Below are 20,452 nucleotides of genomic sequence, written 5' to 3'. Positions count from 1 at the left end.
TTGGAAGGAAGGAAGAAAGAAGGAAAAGGCAGAAAGAAAGAAAAAGAAAACCTTGGAAAACAAAGAGAGGGAAAAAGGGGCATTTTGGACTTGTAATTGCTGTTCTTTGCAAAATTTCCTGTGACAACTTTTTTTTTTAATAAGGGGAAAAGTATATACAATCAATTTCTGCTAGAATTTCTTTGTTACACTTTCTCCTTTGTCAACATTCCAATCACTTTTGTCTCAGTAGTGTTCCAGTTAAATGCTGAAATGTCTGCAATTTCAGAAAAAAATAACAGATTTCTTTAAAAATATTTTTGTGATTGAATTTTCAAAAATAAAAGTAACTGAAAAAGGATGACTGTGTACATATAACTGTACTTATGGTATATGATAAAATTTAATCTTTTAAAATTTTGCTTTCATTCTAGGTGCTGGTTTCTTCTTTATCTACCTGGCATGTATCATGAAAGTAAATAATAGTTATAGAAGGGACTCATTCATCACACAGTCGTCACTGTCACCACTCAACTGCTATGACAGTGGTACCACTTCTATGCATGCTAGGAAGGAACCAGCATAATAGCTCTTTAAAGTCATTAGGCATGAAACAAATAACGGTGAAGCACATTTTGGTAAATATTTGTTTTTCTTGCTCTAAACATTGTATGTCCTCACGTTGACTTTAAGTTCTGTCCTTGAATTAATTTCATTTATGACACATTTTAAAAATAAGAAAAACCTTGATGTCTGTTATTTAAAAAAACTTTTATTGACTTGTCTGCATCTCACTTTGTGTTTTTGTAAACTACCATTGAAAAATCTTAGGATAGTTACTGTATAATGGGATAATTAATTAGTAATAATAAAGACTAAAAGTTCTAAATTAGTATCAAGCCATGTTAAACTTTCTTTAATTCTCAAGTTTTAATTTCAAGCCAGAGAAGGAACTTAGAGGCATTCCATGTAAATTTCCATTTTGTGTTTGTGTGTGTTTTGTTTTTTAGGAAGAAGAGTGGCCCAGAAGATGATCAATCTTTATTGAAATTATATAGCAGTGATTTTGTAATCACATAACTGATTTTTTAAATAATCTTATTTCCTTCAGAACAATTTCTGAGGTGCTAGAGAGAGTGGGTGAATGAAAATAGAAAGGATAAATAAAATGGAAATATTTAGGATACTTTTAAAGACATATAATTAATAAGTATTGTTTTAAAGGAAGAGAGGACTGTTTATTCAGTGGCAAAGAAATAGGACAGGAAGCCCAGGGGGAAATGGGACCTGGGAATCCCTGCGAGAATCCTGTGTCTTTGCTCCATTTTGTAGCATGTAGGTAACATGGTATTGAGGCAAGACAGTTTTTATTTGTTTGAGCCTTTGTGTTTTAAGAGAGACAAATTTGGGGGCAGAGATATTGTATCCATTGACCTACTCATTCGCTAAACATTTACCAAGCTATTATTGTGTGATGAACACTGAGTTTTGTTTCAGTCTAAGGAAGGTGCATAATATTTTGGGAGGACCTTTTGTTTTACAATTTTCATAGACTTTACAAGCCAAAATATCACCTCATCGTGATGGTTGTGTAACTGCGGGATGGGAGCAGATGCAAGAGCATCCTATAAAGCGCTCACTATTCCCCGATCTGATGGTTTTTTTCCAGGTCCTTGGGCTCTCACTCACCCAAGAATGGGGAGAAGACCCTGGCGGCACGGTGTTATGGTTCAAGTAAATATCAGACCCAGAGTTTTGCAGAAAAGCGACTTATTAGGCAGAGAAAGAGATAGAGAGAGGAAGAGAAGTGGGGAGATAGAGAGAGGGAGAGCTCCCACGCTGTCATGGGAGGGGATCCAGAGGTGAGGTAAGGGCACGGGGACTTTTAATCTGGGAGTTACTCCTGCCCCATTCAAGTCTTTGTTCTATGAGAGGAGTTCCCTCAAACTTCCACTGGAGTGACTGATCTTCGACTTTGTCATGGGATTGGCTGTCCGCCCCACAACAAAGCACCTCTTTCCAGGGCCTTTCCTGGGCTTTTATAAAAAAAAAAGGAAGCTTACCTGGGCAGTCTATCTTTCCCGAACACAGGAAAGTTAGACAAATAACTCTAGTCTCCTGGTTGGAGATGTGAAAGAAGGCAGGTCGGGCATGTCGCTGGGAAGTTCTTGCCTTTGGAACCATACCCCTTGTGGACTCCAGAAGAGAAGTTAATACAGTCCCTCACTTGCAAACTGAGCGCAGCTGTATGCATTATATAAAGTTTAAACATTTTCAAATATTTTAACCAAATTCAGTAGTATAGTTTGATTTACTACATCCAGAAGGCATACTGTCTAACTAGTCTGGTAATAGTCTCAGTTTTTATTTGAAATTCAACAGTTATTAAAACTGCTTTGGCTGGAGTATCACCCAGTGGACCCAAGCTCAAAATCAGATCTCAGTAGGGAGACTATTTTCTTTGATCTGAGCCAGAATGAAAAGAATCTTGGCCAAGTGTCCAAGCTAAAGGCAAGCTCAGACAAACAAAATCAATCACCCTGAAAGATGGTCGTGTACGATAGATGAGTCTAAGGAGAACAGGCCTGAAGGAAAGATAAGCTGGTTCAAAATAAATAAGGACAGAACACGATTTTCTATGAACGATATCTAGATTTCCGAAGACCTCCCTTTGTATCTAGATTTGTATGTCACACATTGGCCTAAAAAGGCTAGAAAGAATAATTTTATTTCATTTTTAGTTGAAGTATACTGTGTAAGTGTGTTTACACTTAGACACTTTAAATTACTGACCATTCTTGGCATTTCACACTTATTTTTATCATCCCCCTACCTCAAAGAAATACATGGAAGCCACCTTTTAAATGATAAGATGAGTCACTATTGTTTTCAAGTCATGAATCAACATTTGGGAGAAAAACTTAGCCACTGACAACAATTTCTTGGAAATTATTTTATTAATTTAGATCTGCTTGAAAATAAATCTTTCTGAATGTACACTATAAACTTACATGTGGACATCAATAAATAGAACAGAAATGATACAAAAGTCAGTTTCAAAAGAGAGAGAGAGAGAGAGAGAGAGAGAGAGAGACTTGTCTTTTTCTATGATTCCCATTTCTCTTGTTCTTCCAAGCCCCCTTATTGACTTTGAGATTGTTACCTTTTTCTTCCATTTCTACTGCTCCTCATCTATCATGCTCCTTTATTATTTTAGATGAGACTGCTACCTTGTGTCTCTAATGGTTCTATTGCACTCAGCCTGTGCACTCAGAAACCGGCCAAGAGAAGCACCCAGAAACAGCCTATTGAGCTCCCTAAAAGAAAACCCTCACTCACGTCACTTCAGTTCAAGTGAAAAACCTTCATTTTCTGCCAGATGAAGCCTGACTTTGTCTTTCAGGCTTTGTACTGAAAACCCACCCCAGATTCTTAATATTATGTCTAGCCATTCCTTAGCTAGAATGAGCTCTTCTGTGCCCTGTGCCTTCCAGCATCCGTGGCTTAATTCTGAGAGACTTTTGATCTAGTTCTATGCATCCAACTCAAATTCTGAATCCTCCTGGAATTTAATTTATTTCCCTTTCAGTACTTCTCTGTTCTCAGAATGAGCTGCTCTACCTTGGAGCACTCAAATACTTGTTTCTGATGGTATGCCTCATGTGCAGAATTGTGTCCCAGGTATTTTTCTAAGACTCCCTGGTATCCTCAAACAGTGGTGAGCACTGTGAGGCACAGGATTCTGGATGTGCAGCTCCCCAGCAGCCTGCAACTGGCACGGATTTCTGTGCCCCGACCACTCCAGACATAGTGTGGGAATGTCTTTTCATTTTTATAAAGTTTATTTCTTAGATAAAATAAAAACCTGCGTGATAATTCATGATACGTTAGAGAGAAATAAAGAGGCAGATGCAGCAGGAGATCACAAGGAAATGTCAACATCTTATGTGGCAGGGTTTGATTTGGGGGACTGTGGAGAGTAGCAAGGATCAAGAGGAAGAACAGAAGAATAGGGAAGGCTGTACCCAACAGACAATAAACAGACAGGCGGGGAGCCTGCACCACACAGAAGAGAGAGGAGGTTAGAAGCAGCCGATGAAGGACGAGTAGTTTTGGTTATTTATAAATCAGATAATAATATGTAGTTTTAGATTTACTATTTCAATTCTGGTCACATAGGTTAAATATACACTGAGATATACTGAAGGAGTCCAGAAATGCCATAAACAACTGAAATATTTAAATACCTAGATAAAAATACAGGCACGGAACAAATTGTGTATTAAAAGTAATTGTTACCTAATTAACTTTTAAGAGTTACTGTGTCGTATTATGCTCAGTATCAGAAAAAAGTTAATTAGGTAACAAATTAAAATTTGCTTTATGCAAATATATGTGCATTAACTTAAAACATCTACTACCATGTCCTGACTTCAGTGTGTTTTGAAAATGCAAACATAAATATAACATATTTTTTAATCTAAATGTTTTTATTTAAATTACTTAATTTGTTTCTTTATGTCCCCCTCCCATGAAAATGATTGAGAGTGGCTTATATAGACACACGTAATAGAAAAAGAGTTAAGGAAAATAGATGAAACACTTGGAACACAGACAATACAATGAAATTGAGCTACGATTGTTCCACAAAGGACGTATTATAAGGTTCTGAATCATAAGTTGGTAGAAAGATCAAAATATGGCTCTGACCTTTTAGAGACTGGAACAAAGAGAGAAGCAGGAGCATTACAAAACTTACCAAGCAGTCCGTCTTAGGAACCTGGAAAAGGAAAAGAAAAAAGAAACAATAACTTATCACTTTGTCTAGGTTCTGTCATTTGACGTTCACATACGCCTCACAGTGGGCCTTTCCAACCTATGGCAGGGATCGCTGGTTTTTCTGGAGATGTTATGGAGGTGGTTAGTATGTCAGTAGCTTCTTCTTTGTCCTGCATGAAGGAAGGAACAGTCGTTGTCCTTTAAAATGAGTCTTTTCACCAAGAAGAATTCAGAAAGAAGCCAAAAAATTAGGAAATATGAAAAAAAAAATCTGAATGTATTGGAGAGACAAAAGACAGGCATAACTAGAGGGCCAAGGACTTCGAGATGAAATTTCACAGGAAGTGAGCCCAGTGTTGCAGACTGCTTTTCCCTTAGGGATGTAATCTAAATTCCCAGAAGTTAATGTAAGTTTGGAAGAGTGAGAAGCTGTGAATAAGGGAATTTTTCTTAGAGCGTGCTAAAGAAGGTCCTACTAACCTCCTTGACAGGATTTGGGATGGGATCTCAAAGTTCTATATCTAGGAGTGAAATTGTCCTTGCAAAAATTATGACAGTGAGAGAAATGTGGCAGAAAAATTATGACAGTGAAATAAATCTGACATAACTGACTCTGTCTTGCTTCTAACCTCCAAGCTGCCCAGAGGACATGCAACCAGAGGCCACAAGATTTGTAACCTCCCCAGTTGCTCCTGTAAATAGCATCACTGTTGTAAGACCTAAGGTTGGTATTGTAGGTATATTCTAGACCCTGGGATTTTATGGGCTAGCTGGTGGTCCGCCTGAACCAGTAACCAATACTAAGAAATGGGCCTATCTGCCATTGTGACCCACCACCCAGGAACTGACTCAGCACAAGAAGACCACTTCAACCTACTATCATTTTATCCCTGACCTAACCAATCAGCACTCTCCATTCCCTAGCCTCCTACTGCCAAACTATCCTTGGTAAACCCTAGCCTCTGAGTTCTTAAGGAGGCTGATTTGAGTAATAAGTACTCCCATCCTTTAGCTTGGATAGCCCTGTAATTATTAAAATGTCTACTGTAATATCGCTGCCTCAGTGAATTGACTTTATCTGAATAGTAGTCAAGAAGAACTCATTGGGTAATAACAGGAGTAATAGTGATTCATAAATAGACTGGTCATACCAGGGACAGAAAACCAGCTTTGGATCATTTAAATCTATGACTAGATCAAGGACATATGGGATTGCTAATCCCTTAGCTTCCTTCCAGAAGCAAATATAAATCAGTCTCAGAGGAAGATGATATTAACTCAAGCTTAACATTATTATTATAATTATTCAAATACAATGTCTGTAACTCAAAGAGAAATAATCAATATATGGGGAGACAAAGTAATGTGATACAAGATGTGAAAAAAATGTTATTTTGCAAAGAAAAATAATATTATTTTGCAAAGAAAAATAATGTCATTTTGCAAAGAAAAATAACAGACAGTAAAAATAGGCCTTCAGGGTATACAGATAATAGAGTTATCAGATTAGGCTTTATTGTAGCTATGAAAAATATATGCAAAGAAATAAAAGACAAAACTATTTCAGCAGAGAACGGGGAACTATAAAAGAGCTTATTTGAAATTCTAGAACTGAAAATAGAATACAAATTCAGAATTCACTGGATGAAGCTAGACAAAGATTAGATATAGACAAAGACAGAAAATATCCATCATAAAAAATGGAGAGGTAAAGGAATTGAAAATATAAAAAATCACATGAAAAACACAGATAACACAGTGAAGAAGTCCAGTGCACATGTAACTGAGGTCCCCTAAAAAGAGGCAAGAGAAAGCATAGGCCAGAAACAATATTTCTAGAGATAGTAAGTGAGAATTTTAAAAAGCCAATAAAATATATAAGACCATAGATTTTAAGAACACCACCCCCCAAGCAATCAAAATACAAAAAAACCCCCAACATATTATAATAAAACTGCTGAAAATTAAAGACAAAAATATAATTTTAGAAACAATTAGAAAAAAAGAGAAACTACTTTCAAATGACTAAGATTGCCAACTGTCCTCTAAACAAAAACAACGAAAGCCATAAAATGAGGAAATGATATATTTGAATTGCTGGGAGGAAAAAATGCTAAAAAGAAAAGTACTCTCAACCTCAAATTCTATAACCAAAGAAGATGATCATTATGATGTTGACAACGGATTTAATGGACTCTTATGAAAATCTCCACTGGCTTTGCAGAGATTGACAAACTGAGCTGTATTAGTCAGATTTCTCCAGAAAAATCCAATGAGAAGTATATGCGAATTATAGAGGCTGAGATATCCTGAATCTGCAGCTAGAAAGCTGGAGACCCAGGACAGCTGAAGGCGTCATTCTAGTTTAAGTATGAAGGCTTGAGAACCAGGAACACCAATTTTATAAGTTGCAGTTGGGGTACAAGCCTGAAGGCAGGAGAAAACCAGCGCCCCAGCTTGAAGAAAGTTATTTTAAATCTAATTTACTAATTATAATGTTTGAAACAGGACTATTAAAATGTTTCAGTGAAATAGGTTTCTCATGTGAAAGCTGGGACACCACCTGTGCATTGTTGAAACAGGGACAAACATTTTCCTCTAGTTCTGCAAAGTTAAATTTACCATGTATAACTACAGCATAAATGGTGGCTGACGTTGATTTTTTTTTAAAACTAGAATAGAATGATGTATATCACTTTAGGCTTATAAGAACTCCTGAATTAACAAAAAGGAAAAGTGGAAAATGTTTTAGTAAAAGGAATCACAATTTTCAATTGTTACTTTTTATCTGGCATGTACGATATCATAGAGGAAGGGGCCGTAAAGCTGGATATGGGTGTTGCATTGGCAATGCGCAGCAAGGTGCCTCACAGTTAGGCAGGGAGAAGCAACAGAGTGGCCCGACCAGGAGCGTTGACTCTGGAGCCAAACCCTTAACCCCTCTAGGCTTCAATTTTCTTATCTGCAAAACAGAGTCAATTATCATCACAGCATTGTTATATGGACAGCGCCAGTTGCTGTTTGTAAAGTGCTCAGAACACTGGCGCATAGTAACTACTTAAAGCTTTGCCTGACAAAAACGCTGAGCTGACAATGTCCACCGTCACATCTCAGACTCCGCCAGCGCAGAGTGGATCGCCACAGCCTTTTAAGAGCAAATGGCTTCTAGGACAACCTCTGAGATAGTCATTTCCCATTGCCCACTAAAATCCACAATTATCAAAAGTAATAGGACATCTAAAAATTAACACTAAGGGAAATATTAGTGCCAGAAACTCAGAAGAGTTTGGCCTAAGTACAAAGCCAAGGAACAGAATGGGATCTACTTAATCTCCGCTGCAGAAAACAGAGTCCTCAATTCGTGGACTGAGTAAGACATCCTGGGTCAAACATAGCCAGAAAACTAGGCTGCTGCTCTCTACTGAGGAAGCAGTGTTCTTTCAAACAGTTTCCATCATTACTCTCATTCCTGTAAAGTCATTAAGAGATAAAAATCTCAGGAAAAAGTCTGGGAAAAAGATAGAGAAAGGAGTATCAAAACATATCATTGACCAAAGGGCATAATCTTCATAATAGCAAATAGTTAGGCAGAGGAATATTAAGAGTTGCATTTTGTTCTGAACAGTATTATTCCAGAATAGGAAAGTAATCAGCAGTTTATGTGGTAAACCAGAAAATGTAAATGATCTGTTGTCTCTAGGCTGGGGCTGGCCTGGGAACTGGATATAAAAATGCTCCAGGTATGAATCTTACCTTCAGGTTAGTCAAGCCTCATCTATAAACCTTGTATATTAGTAAATATGAGTAAATAGTATAGATACACACACACACACACACACACACACACACAGACACACACACAAGTTTTTCAAACAAACATATCATTAAATATGAAGCAAACTTGCTCCGAGGACACATTATCCTCTAAAAGTAGTACATCTTACGATTGAGAAAGCTTCCCTAAATTGTTTGGCATATGCAGAGTAAGGCCAAATAACATGGCACTTATTCATTTTTTTCCTGGTTTAACAAGTGTTTATTAAGCTTTAATATGTACAGGGCACTCTGACAGAATGGTGAGGTAAACGACATATTACATGGTCCACCTGTTTTACTATTTCTTACATATTGTTTGTATCTATTTCTTTAACAAATAGTGTTGAGCATTAATTATGCATCTGGCCCTGTGCTTTTTGCTCTTGAACTGTTCTTGTCTGGATTTCATACTGAACTTAAAATCTAGTGAATGACACAGAGTAAAAAAATCAGACACAAAAGTATACTAAGATTGAGATTATTCTTTTTTTTTTTTGTTATTTAGTCTTTATTTCATAGTCATAAACTTAACCCAACTCTGCAATCCAGCTAGGCATGGAAGGGAACAAGGAAAACATGGAACCCAAAGGGAACTGCAGCGAGAGCACAGATTTTAGGATACTGCGAGCAAATGGGGTGGAGGGGTGCTCTCCTGAGCTCCAGAAGGAATGGTCTGGTGGTTAAGATAAAACACAAGTCAAACTTATTAAAGTTGTCCACAGTCAGCAATGGTGATCTTCTTGCTGGTCTTGCCATTCCTGGACCCAAAGCGCTCCATGGCCTCCACAATATTCATGCCTTCTCTCACCTTGCCTAAGACCACATGCTTGCCATCCAGCCACTCAGTCTTGACAGTGCAGATGAAAAACTGGGAACCGTTTGTGTTGGGTCCAGCATTTGCCATGGACAAGATGCCGGGACCTGTATGCTTTAGGATGAAGTTCTCATCATCAAATTTCTCCCCGTAGATGGACTTGCCACCAGTGCCATTATGGCGTGTGAAATCACCACCCTGACACATAAACCCTGGAATAATTCTGTGAAAGCAGGAACCCTTATAACCAAATCCTTTCTCTCCAGTGCTCAGAGCACGAAAATTTTCTGCTGTCTTTGGAAACTTGTCTGCAAACAGCTCGAACGAGACGCGGCCCAAGGGCTTGCCGTCGACGGCAATGTCGAAGAACACGGTAGGGTTGACCATGGCTGATACTAGAAGGCTCCAGGCGGCGGCGGCGTCTGCAAAGCCTGAGATTATTCTTAGTAAGAAAATAGACAATTCCATGGAAGTGTAATTTAACCTGAGATATGATGGAGAGAGAGGCTAAGTATTTAGGCAGAAAGAACAGCATCTAAAAAAATTGTGTTGACAATGAGTTTGAGATATTTGAAGAGGAATAAAGAACATAAATTGATTAAGTAATTAAGTAAGGACTGTGAGACCACCCCCATTGTAATTTCCATGCAGTAAGCCTCCAGGAACGGGAAAGCATAAAAAAGCGTCCAGTGTTTAGGTGTACTCTTCTTTAAGTCCATTTCTCAGACCCATTTCTAGCCAGGTGTGATGATATGACTGTGTCCTGGTCTATCAGGGGAAAATGAAGAGCCATTTTCTGAAACATTTCCTTAAACAAGAGCTGCCTCACTCACAACTTTTGTCACTTCTTTCTCATTTTCTTCCTGCTGCTTGCGGTGTGAACATGGAGTCACGCTGGGCCGTGAAGACAATGTTCTAGGGATGTCTAACTGGAAACCTCCAAGCAGCCTGGACTGCACTGGAATTCATGGAGCAAAGACATGCAGGGTCCTGACGGCATAGCTCTGTGCGAGCGAGGAGTGAGACCCGGTGTCGTTTAACCACTGTAAGCTGAGATTCCAGGCACTCTTCATCACATCCCATCTTAATCAACGTACAATTTGGTAATGAAAGTGTGGCAATGTCAGTCACAGTGGAAAATCATAGCTTTTATTCCCTTTAACTCTGCAGGATGTTGGGAAAATGGTGGAAACCCCAATCTAAATGTTATTGTGCCGTGGATTCTTCAATATTCTACCTATTCCAGGATGTAAGCCTTTACCATTCCTGCCCAGAACGATATACTGACTCCTATGGAATCATGATAACTGGTGCTTATTTTGTAAGTAGGAATCAAGTTACACTTTGTCTTTTTCCTTTTTTTTTTTTTTTTTTTTTGAGGAGGAGTCTCACTCTGTCACCCAGGCTGGAGTGCAGTGGCACGATCTCGGCTCACTGCAACCTCCGCCTCCCGGGTTCAAGCAATTCTCCTGCCTCAGCCTCCCGAGTAGCTGGGACTACAGGTGTGCACCACCACGCCCGGCTAATTTTTGTATTTTTAGTAGAGACAGGATTTCACCATGTTGACCAGGATGGTTGCAATCTCTTGACCTCGTGATCCTACACTTTTTATTAATGTTCCATAATTACATATTGTCTGTGCAGGGAAGCAGATTTATATTTTAATATCTAGTTTTCTTCTTTACAAAGAGCCCCAGTTGGACTTCATGACCAATCCTGGACCCGGATCTGAATGTGATTTGCAATGGAAATACATGACTGCCTTTCACAGAGGAATGTTGACTGTGGTTTATACACGGGAAGATATCGAATTAGGAGAGACTTATATTACAGTCAGAGGCCTATTCTCTACACACAGCAGACCACATATTCACCAGACAAAACTTTCCCCAAACATTCAATAGAAACCTCACACTCCAAGAAATATGTAGAAACTGTGATCAATAAAATAAAATATGAGTAGTCAGTGGTTTTTAAATAACCAAATAAACACATACTAAGAGGGCTGCTTTTGAAAATATTGATAAACCTATAAATTTTACCACAAAACAAAATTGTGGATTTTTGCCCAAACCATTTTATAAAACAAGCACAAGAGTAACATTTTATGAAACAAACAGAAAAGAACACGATGGGAAACCTACCTAAAATTATGTTTTTGGAGAAGATTAATATATCATCTAAGTAGAGTAAATACAGATATAACTGTATTGATATCAGACTGAAGATACTGGAGAATCAGGAAAATGTTGGAAGCTGAAGGAAGGGGGAATGTAAAGACTTTTTCTGGCAAAAGAGCACAGGAAAAAGACATTTTGGGGAAAATGTTTTCAGGCAGAAAGCATTAGTAGTTGACCTTCATAGAAGACTTCAATTTCCTCAGTTTCCGTGATTTACATGGTAATCAACAACTTCCCATGTTCAAAGTGAAGATCATTAGATATGACTGGGTTGGAATTGTAGTCAGGATTGACATCCAAGGCTGATAAAGATGGCCACAGAAAGGAGCTGCAAAAATATATGTCAACTTATGGCATTGAATAAGCATCTGTGTTCAGCTGAAGATCAAATTGAAAACGTGAAGCCTGAGAGGAAAAGCATAGGAACAGTGAACAACAGTGAGTTAAAGTGGAGAGAGGGTGACTTCTGGAAAGAGAGTTGAAAATTAATAACTTGTGTAGAGGACTGGGGAGTGATGTTCAGATGTGAGGCCAGATGAGGAGCATGAGAGATCTTGAGGCCTGGAGTGTTAGCAAGATGGGATACATCTAACATCCATCTGCGAAGCTTGTAGAAAGGTCTCTATACTATAGAATCTGACTCTGAGAGCATCCTGAAAGAAAAAGCTTGAAAACCTTCACACAGTGCTAAGTCTGCCCTGAAGTATAGCCACGGCCAATGTTTGTGAAAGAAGATATGCCATACAGAACGTAATATATATCTAGGATGATGCAATGATGAAAGCATCTGAAAGCGTCATCCACATTCTATCAGAAGAACACTTGTTACCTAACACTACTGTCAATGACATCACGTTACTTCTAAAGTTACACTTCTACATCCCTATCCTAACATTTTCTGTTCTATTAAAGGCATTTAGCGTGGTGTCTTTACTAGTTTCTTAATCCTCTTTTTTTCTTTAAGACAGTGTAAATTAAAATAAGGTTTCAAATAAGCCTAAAAAGAGAGATAGTCAACCGATTTTTGGATTTGTTGACCAGGTGCTTTGATGGGGTGGATAGATAAAGAATCTACTTGGCAAAATGCAGTCCATACATGCCATTTTTTTTCATCTATATTTATTCCCCGTTCTAATCATTTCCCTTCACACATGCAAGTCTATGCATGTTTCCAATGAGATCTGTGCTTTCCTGACACATTTCTTTGCCTATCTAAAATAACCTCCTTCCCTTTCACCTCTCACATTCTGTGAACTCTCCAGGATGCTGCTAAAATATAACTTCATTAAGCTTTCCTAAGTATGACTACAGCTCAGTATAACAGGGCCTTTTCTTTCCTTCAAGTTTTATTTTTGTTACCTTACTTTGTGAGTTAGAGAAAATCTGAGTTAGAATTATGCACAAAGTAGGCTGTCTGTTTTTGAAAAAACACTGATTCGTGCCATTAAGAATGTATTCGATCAAGCTGAAGTTAATAATGGAAGAACAGATCTAGTCACATTCCCTGTATTTTGGTAAAGGGAAGTTCATTAATTTAGAAACCCCACTGATGCTCTGCTTAGGTATGGAAAATTCAAACTAATTGACATTAAGAAGTTAATACTGAAAATATAAGATATTTTCAAATTACAAAAGAAATATTCAAAATAATCATGCCTAATTAACATAGCCCGTTTTCCAATAGAATATATCATGACTTCAGAGTCAAATTACTAATGTTCATATGTAATACAGGTTAAAGAAACCTCAAAATGAATTTTCTGAAGGTTTCGAAACAAAGGTAATTTACATCATGGATAAAATTATCCTATCGAATAGCCTTTTAAGTCTATGTTCATTTTTTTTTCTGTTGTTAAGCTTTTCTAAGAAAAATTAAGAAAAGGAGAAAATTAAAGTATGAGAGTTTACAAATATTGCTGTTTATTCATTTGGCTTTAGATTAGTTTGTCTGCCATGTCTTACCTAATCTTTCCCCACCCCCTGACTTTTCTTCCCAATGCTAATGAACCCTGTGCCCACTGTTGGCTTCTTTGCAATCAAAGCCATCTGGAAAAGGCCACTTATTTTAAATGAAACTCTTAGCCAGACTTTTCCATAGGCAGCTGATCACAGGAGATAAGCAGCTCATAGGTTAAATGAGAAATCATAGAATTGTTCTATTTACGGTACCCACATTCTCTCTCTCCCTCTTGCAGCTGCCATCTAGGATTTAACACGTAATAATTACTTGTGGAGGAGAAGTTCATTTCTCATAACTGCAGAAGCCTAGCCTTATGATTAATAACAAGCTTTCTTGTTATAATGACATCGGCCATTTAACATACTTAGGTATTACGTGGATTTACATTTCCGGAAAGTTAAAGAAATTCTACTTTACTTTCCTTCGCTCTTAGAAATGACATGAATGGGTGAGGAAAAGTGCTTGCTTCTTATTTAAATTTCAAATAAGTATTTCATAAAGAAGGATTAAATAGCTTTACTTATAAAAAAGCCGTCTATTTTCAAATAAAATATAAATCAGGTATAAAGCTTAATATAATAAGCAAATCTAAAAAGTCAAATTACACTATCTGCTTTCTAACAAAACTCTCCTTTCTTGTTCTTTTCCTTCCAACTGCTCCCTGGAGGCAAACTTCTCAGATATTGCTAACTATTCCCTTGTGTTTATGCTCATATTTTTACTTAACACTTATAGAGCTACTTTTTTCAGTTTTAGATGTATTTTGTTGTCCTCCCAATACCAAAGTTAAAGTTCTAAGTCTTATATACATGTATGTACCTGCAACATGAACATACACACACACACACACACACAAACACACACACACACACACACACTTCATTCCCTCTATTACGTTTGTTGCTGGTAAGTCATTGACTATGACATTATGACTGAATATTTTTACAGCTTTGGCAAATAACATGTTATAATTACATTTCTTTGTACATATTTAAAAATACTATGTTTTCCTTTACTTTAGTAACTATTTTTTGACCACCTGGGAAAAAAGAATGCATTTACATATTTTCAAATAATTCAATAATTAATTTGTTGCATTTTTCTCAGGAACCAACCATTCTTTTCCATCAGTCTTTACTGGGAACTCTAGATTGACTGCCCTGGTGTTCTCCATCTTCCCTTCACTATTGTCCTGGGCAGCCCGTCACCCTCTCGTGTGTTTGTAGCTTCTTTCTGGATGCTATTTCTTTATCTTCTTGCTTACTCTTGTGGGTGGCTGTGGTGGGGGGAGAAGGATAACCACTCTCCTATAGCTCACAAGATGTAAATTTTTAGATATCTATAGAGGTTTGCAAATGTTTTCTTTCCATAGAAAGTTTAGATGGTATCTAATTTCTTTATGGGAAGTAACTTTCCCTCGTTATTTTAAGGACTTCATTCACTCCATTGTCCTCTGGCTTCCAGGATTGCTATTGAAAAGCCTGATATCAATTAAATTAGCAATATTATCTATAAGATTTTAAGATTTTGTCCTTTTTTTTTTTTTTGAGATGGAGTCTTGCTCTGTTGCCCAGGCTGGAGTGCAGTGGCGTGATCTTGGCTCACTGCAACCTCCACCTCCCTGGTTCAAGCAATTCCCCTGCCTCAGCCTCCCAGGGATTTTGTCCCTTTTCTAGAAACTTTTGGAATTTTCTTTTCTTTTTTTTTTTTTTTGGGACAGAATCTTACTTTGTCGCCAGGCGCCAGGCTGGAGTACAGTGGCACAATCTCGGCTCACTGCAACCTCCGCCTCCCGGGTTCAAGCAATTCTCCTGCCTCAGCCTCTCGAGTAGCTGGGACTACAGGTGCACGCCACCACGCCTAGCTAATTTTTGTATTTTTTTGGTAGAGATGGAGTTTCACCATGTTGGCCAGGATGGTCTCCATCTCTTGACTTCGTGATCTGCCAGCCTCGGCCTCCCAAAGTGCTGGGATTACAGGTTTGAGCCACAGTGCCCGGCCCGGAGTATTCTTTTATTCCTTGTATTCTGAAATTACGTACTGCTACGCTGTAACATGAGTGGTGTTTTGTTTTGCTTTCTTTTGTTTTCCTTGTTTGTTTTCATGAAAATAATAAAAAGACATGTAAATCATTGCATTTTCTTCTCAGGCCAATATTCCAGGTGCATTTGCTCCATAAATCTTCACACCCGGAAATCCTCACCTCTGTAAATCCTTCAGCCTCTCAGGGGCTCAGCCCTCTGGGATGCCTTAGCATCCCTTCTACAATAACATTCATTAGAATACAACTTGCATGTCATGATGGATGTATAGCTCCCTTCCAAATTCCTTCATCGTTTCTTGCCTCTCTGTGTCTCATGTCCTCACTTGATAAAACACACCTCACAGTGACACAGCTCATCTTGTTGCACTGCGATTCACAGCCCTCCAATGGCTACTCCAGGCAGCCTGGCCATCCTGTTTCATTTTTCCCAGAGAAGACATTTTCTTTTCCTTTCTCCCCAAATCCTTACGTAGGATCCTTCTCATCTTACTTGTATTGGGCTTAGTGGATTCTGTTCATCTTCACACACACATTTTTCAGTTCTGATTTATTTTCTTCTATAATTTCTTGGACAACTCCGCTCTTGCTGTTTTCAATTCCCTTCACCCAGTACTCCCATTATTTAGAAATCTAATCTCCTGAATTGATTCTGTCTCTTATTTTTACTCTTCAATTTGCCTTCTCATTGTCTCTTTTATTTTCTAATTTTAGACTTCCTTAGCTTTATCTTTTTCTACCAAATTTTAAATTACTCTGCTGCAGTTTTCAATCTCTCCTTTTGTATTTTATGAATTGACATATACACAATACATATTATATATGTATATGATGCATTTATTTAGCAGCTCCTTGTATCGTGAAGTATCTTATCTAACAGATAAACTTAGCATTTTGTTCTTTGTTTTCTTAAGTTTCATCTCATTTTCTGTTTCCTCTGGGATACTTTTCATTCTCATTGTTTGTTTTGGCCCCTCCCTCTCTTTATGTTGGAAATGTTTTACTAATTTCTTGGAATCACTGCACATTCTTGGATATTGATTAAAAGAATTGCTAAGAAACATACATACATAAAATGTGTGCTTGTTTGGACTGGCCAAAGGTTGGTTTTCACCGCTGTGTAGTTAGGCTAAGACTATGTTGTTTTGTTGAGGGAAATCCAAATTATTAGTATGTTTTGAGTATTTTCTTTTGTGACAATTAATTATCCCTGAGTAGAACCTTCTGCTCTATCTCCTGGCAGCTGGAGTCCTGGGTTCTGCTGTCCTTGGAAGCAATCAGGAGGGTTAAAGTTATATCATTTTATATGCAGATGTTCACTGCTTTTTCTAATTATTTTTTATTCTGCTGTGTCAAAGTCCAGAAGTTTTAAAATTTAAATTCCCAAGAAAATCATGTCCCCTTTTTCTGCCAGTGTGAGAAAAGAGAGGCTACATGGCTGCTGATGGATTGAAAAGGAACCTAATATTCCCTCTTAAAGACAACTTTCCCTCTGTCAGGGATGGTTACCACATTGAACCTGCACCTGGTGCATCCAGTTCAGAAGTCTTGCTAAACTTCTGCAAGAGGAACCAACTCACTTCCTATTGCCTTTCCCTGTAATTTTCCCTAGTTTTCCAAGAGAGATTTTTATCATCCATCTATTTTTTTTTTTTTTTTTTTTTTTTTAGGAGACAGAGTTTCGCTCTTGTTACCCAGGCTGGAGTGCAATGGCGCGATCTCGGCTCACCGCAACCTCCACCTCCTGGGTTCAGGCAATTCTCCTGCCTCAGCCTCCCGAGTAGCTGGGACTACAGGCACGCGCCACCACGCCCAGCTAATTTTTGTATTTTTAGTAGAGACGGGGTTTCACCATGTTGACCAGGATGGTCTCGATCTCTTGACCTCGTGATCCACCCGCCTCGGCCTCCCAAAGTGCTGGGATTACAGGCTTGAGCCATCATCCATCTATTTTACTGTCGTGCAGGGACTATAACCTTCTTCATATGCATTCTTTTCCATGAGGACTTAACCCCTTATTGCTCCACTAGAGTTTTAAGGAAAAGCAGACATAAACATAGGAGTTTGAGCTACTTTGTTTAACAACAGGCATGTACATTCATATATCCCATCATTTTATTTTTAGAGAAAAATTGGTTCCCGGCCCTCAACCAGCATTGAATTGGCCCATAAAGTTTCACTGGCTCCACCTGTGAAAACTAGAACCAAGCTGCCCGCGTACAGAGAAAACCAAGTTGGCCTTCCGTTATGCAGCAGTGGTTCTCAATGTATGGTCCCGAGATGGATTAAAGCAGACAATGTAGGGGTGGATGCAGCACTCCATACTGTGTCAAGCCCTCCAGCTGACTCAGGTGCCCACCCCAGGTACTATACTGGCTACTATACTGTCTTCCTGCACACACTGAGCCACAAAGCCCCACAGACATGTATAGATTTTGCTGATATATACTTTTCTAACTCATTATTTATATTGGATTGGTGTTGATAAATGTGTTATATATCTCCATACCTCTATATTTTCAAGTACTCAAAGTTTTTTCAAATATGTGAAATATTTATCCCTTTAAAAAATATATATTTTATTTACTTTCCCTAAGGAACAGATAGATGTTGGTCACCTGTACCACAGCTCCGGAACCATTGCCAGGTTATTTTCTGTGGATGTCCCTTATAATTTTTCCCAAGTCTTTTGGAGTCTTCTAATTTGGCCAATTTTACAGAAATTTCTCATGTGACAGCTTGTCAGGTCTCTTATCAAGCAATTTAAACAACCATGTTTACTTAGAAACTTGAATCTCACATTGTAGGATACAAGTCATATGTAGATAAACACTCTTAGGATTGTTGTGGTAATTATTACAACAAAAAAAGGCTCTACATTTGCATTTATTTGCTTATTCACTACTGAAAAAAGAAAGTGTTAGTTATATGTTGCAAACACTGAACTAGATGTTGAGTTTTAAATTTAAAAAATATAGAGAAGATAAATGATGGTTAAATGGACAATACACCCTCTTCTTTAAAAAATGTAATGTGTGGCCGGGTGTGGTGGCTCATGCCTGTAATACCAGCACATTGGAAGGCTGAGGTCGGCAGATCATGAGGTGAAGAGATCGAGACCATCCTGGCCAACATGGTGAAACCCCCTCTCTACTAACAATACAAAAATTAGCTGGGCGTGGTGGCGCACACCTGTAGTCCCAGCTACTCGGGAGGCTGAAGCAGTAGAATTGCTTGAACCCAGGAGGCAGAGGTTACAGTGAGCCGAGATCACACCACCGCACTCCAGCCTGGCACCTGGCAACGGAGCGAGACTCCGTCTCAAAAAAAAAAAAAAAAAAAGTAACGTGACGGTTACAGGCATTTAGCATGGTCATTGTATTATGTTGACTTTCTTTTATTCTTCAGGGAAGAAAATGACACTATTTAAATCTACACTATTTCCACAAAGTTGTTTGTTTTTTCACTGATTTAATGCTCTGTCCCAAATAGCCAAGATTCAGGTGGTCAGAAAGACATGCTTTTTTGTTTGTTTGTTTGTTTTTTCTATACATCATTCTGAACTTAGCCTGAGAGCAAATACAGCCATGTGAAAAGTCAAATTATACTTTTAGGGACTTTTTATTAATGCTTTTCAAAGGTACTCCATAAGCGTTCATGATCACTTATGGGTCAAAGAGAGTTAGGGTATGGTCATTTCAATAGAATCTTACTACTGCAGAGAAATAGCAAAAATGTCCTTCAGAGAATAAAAAGTAACTCCAAAGTAGATGAAACATGAAGAAAACAATCGGGTAGAGATGTTGATGGAGGTAATATTATCCTCCAGGATAAAAGCAGCACTAGTGGGATGTTCTGAAGCCAGTCATAATGAAAGTTACTGAGCAAGCCTAAACAACACTGGAACAACTATATGCAGATAAACTTATGGCTTACACGCTTAGGGGACATCTTCCAAAGTTAGATTAATAGAAACAACTAGATTTTACATTAAAAAAATGTTAGCTTCTCTTTTGTTTGGCCATTTTTCTTTCTTGCACATAGATTGCTAGTGAAAGATAATATGCTATAAAACCTATTTTATAGCACAAAGACATGACTGTATGTCATAGACCATATTTTACAGCATGTGTCAGCCAAAGCTATTGTTGGGTTCACTTTATGTTTCATACGGAACATATTTTAAAATTAAACAAAGAGTGATAGCATAAAACAACCTCAGAGAGCCAAGCAAGCATGTTTGCTATATTTAAAAAGCAAACTCATTGTACGTGAGGGTACGGTGTAGTTCTCTCTGGCAAAACCTATTTAGTCTCTGTTTTCCCTTCATAGGTAATCCTAGGTTAGTAATGGTTTTGAGAGAATTTAATAACCTTAGCAAGCACCCTCAAGAGTTGGGAGATATTAAACTTGAAATGGATTATAAGGTCCGCTGTTTTTATAATACTATTACCTGTTAGCTGAAGCGGCATTTTGACTGTCAGTATAGTTCTACATGCCTATTGCTCTTATATTTAAAATAATGGAATCACTTGAATAATTAAATTAAAATGCTTGAAAATTCTCTATTCAATTTAAAGAAAAGATCCAGCTCCTAGTGAAGTAATAAGTATCTAGGTAAGCATACTGCATTTAGCATATTGTAAAAAATCTCAAGTGACTTAGAGAATATACCTAAAAAAATTTTGAAAGCAAATATATATATATACACACATAGGTATATATATGTATATGTGTATATATACATATATACATATATGTGTATATATACATATATACACATATATATACACATATACGTGTATATATGTATATATACACGTATATGTATATATACGTATATGCACATATACACATATATATGTATATTCACATATATGTAT

At 37.8% G+C, this 20,452-nt stretch overlaps 1 protein-coding gene across 1 annotated transcript; it reads right to left on the bottom strand.

The window, feature by feature from the left end:
- Positions 1–9,058: 9,058 nt before the first annotated feature.
- LOC116527310 (peptidyl-prolyl cis-trans isomerase A-like) lies at positions 9,059–9,821 on the bottom strand. The gene has a single exon (XM_032244190.1). It carries the CDS (start codon positions 9,773–9,775, stop codon positions 9,281–9,283), a length of 495 nt encoding a protein of 164 aa, XP_032100081.1. The 5' UTR covers positions 9,776–9,821; the 3' UTR covers positions 9,059–9,280.
- Positions 9,822–20,452: the final 10,631 nt, after the last annotated feature.

This window comes from Sapajus apella, unplaced genomic scaffold (assembly GCF_009761245.1).
Source record: "Sapajus apella isolate SASKATOON/1434 unplaced genomic scaffold, GSC_monkey_1.0 scaffold54, whole genome shotgun sequence".
NCBI lineage: Eukaryota > Metazoa > Chordata > Mammalia > Primates > Cebidae > Sapajus > Sapajus apella.
The sequence above is the reverse complement of the archived record's forward strand: the minus strand, read 5'-3'. Positions and strand labels throughout refer to the sequence as shown.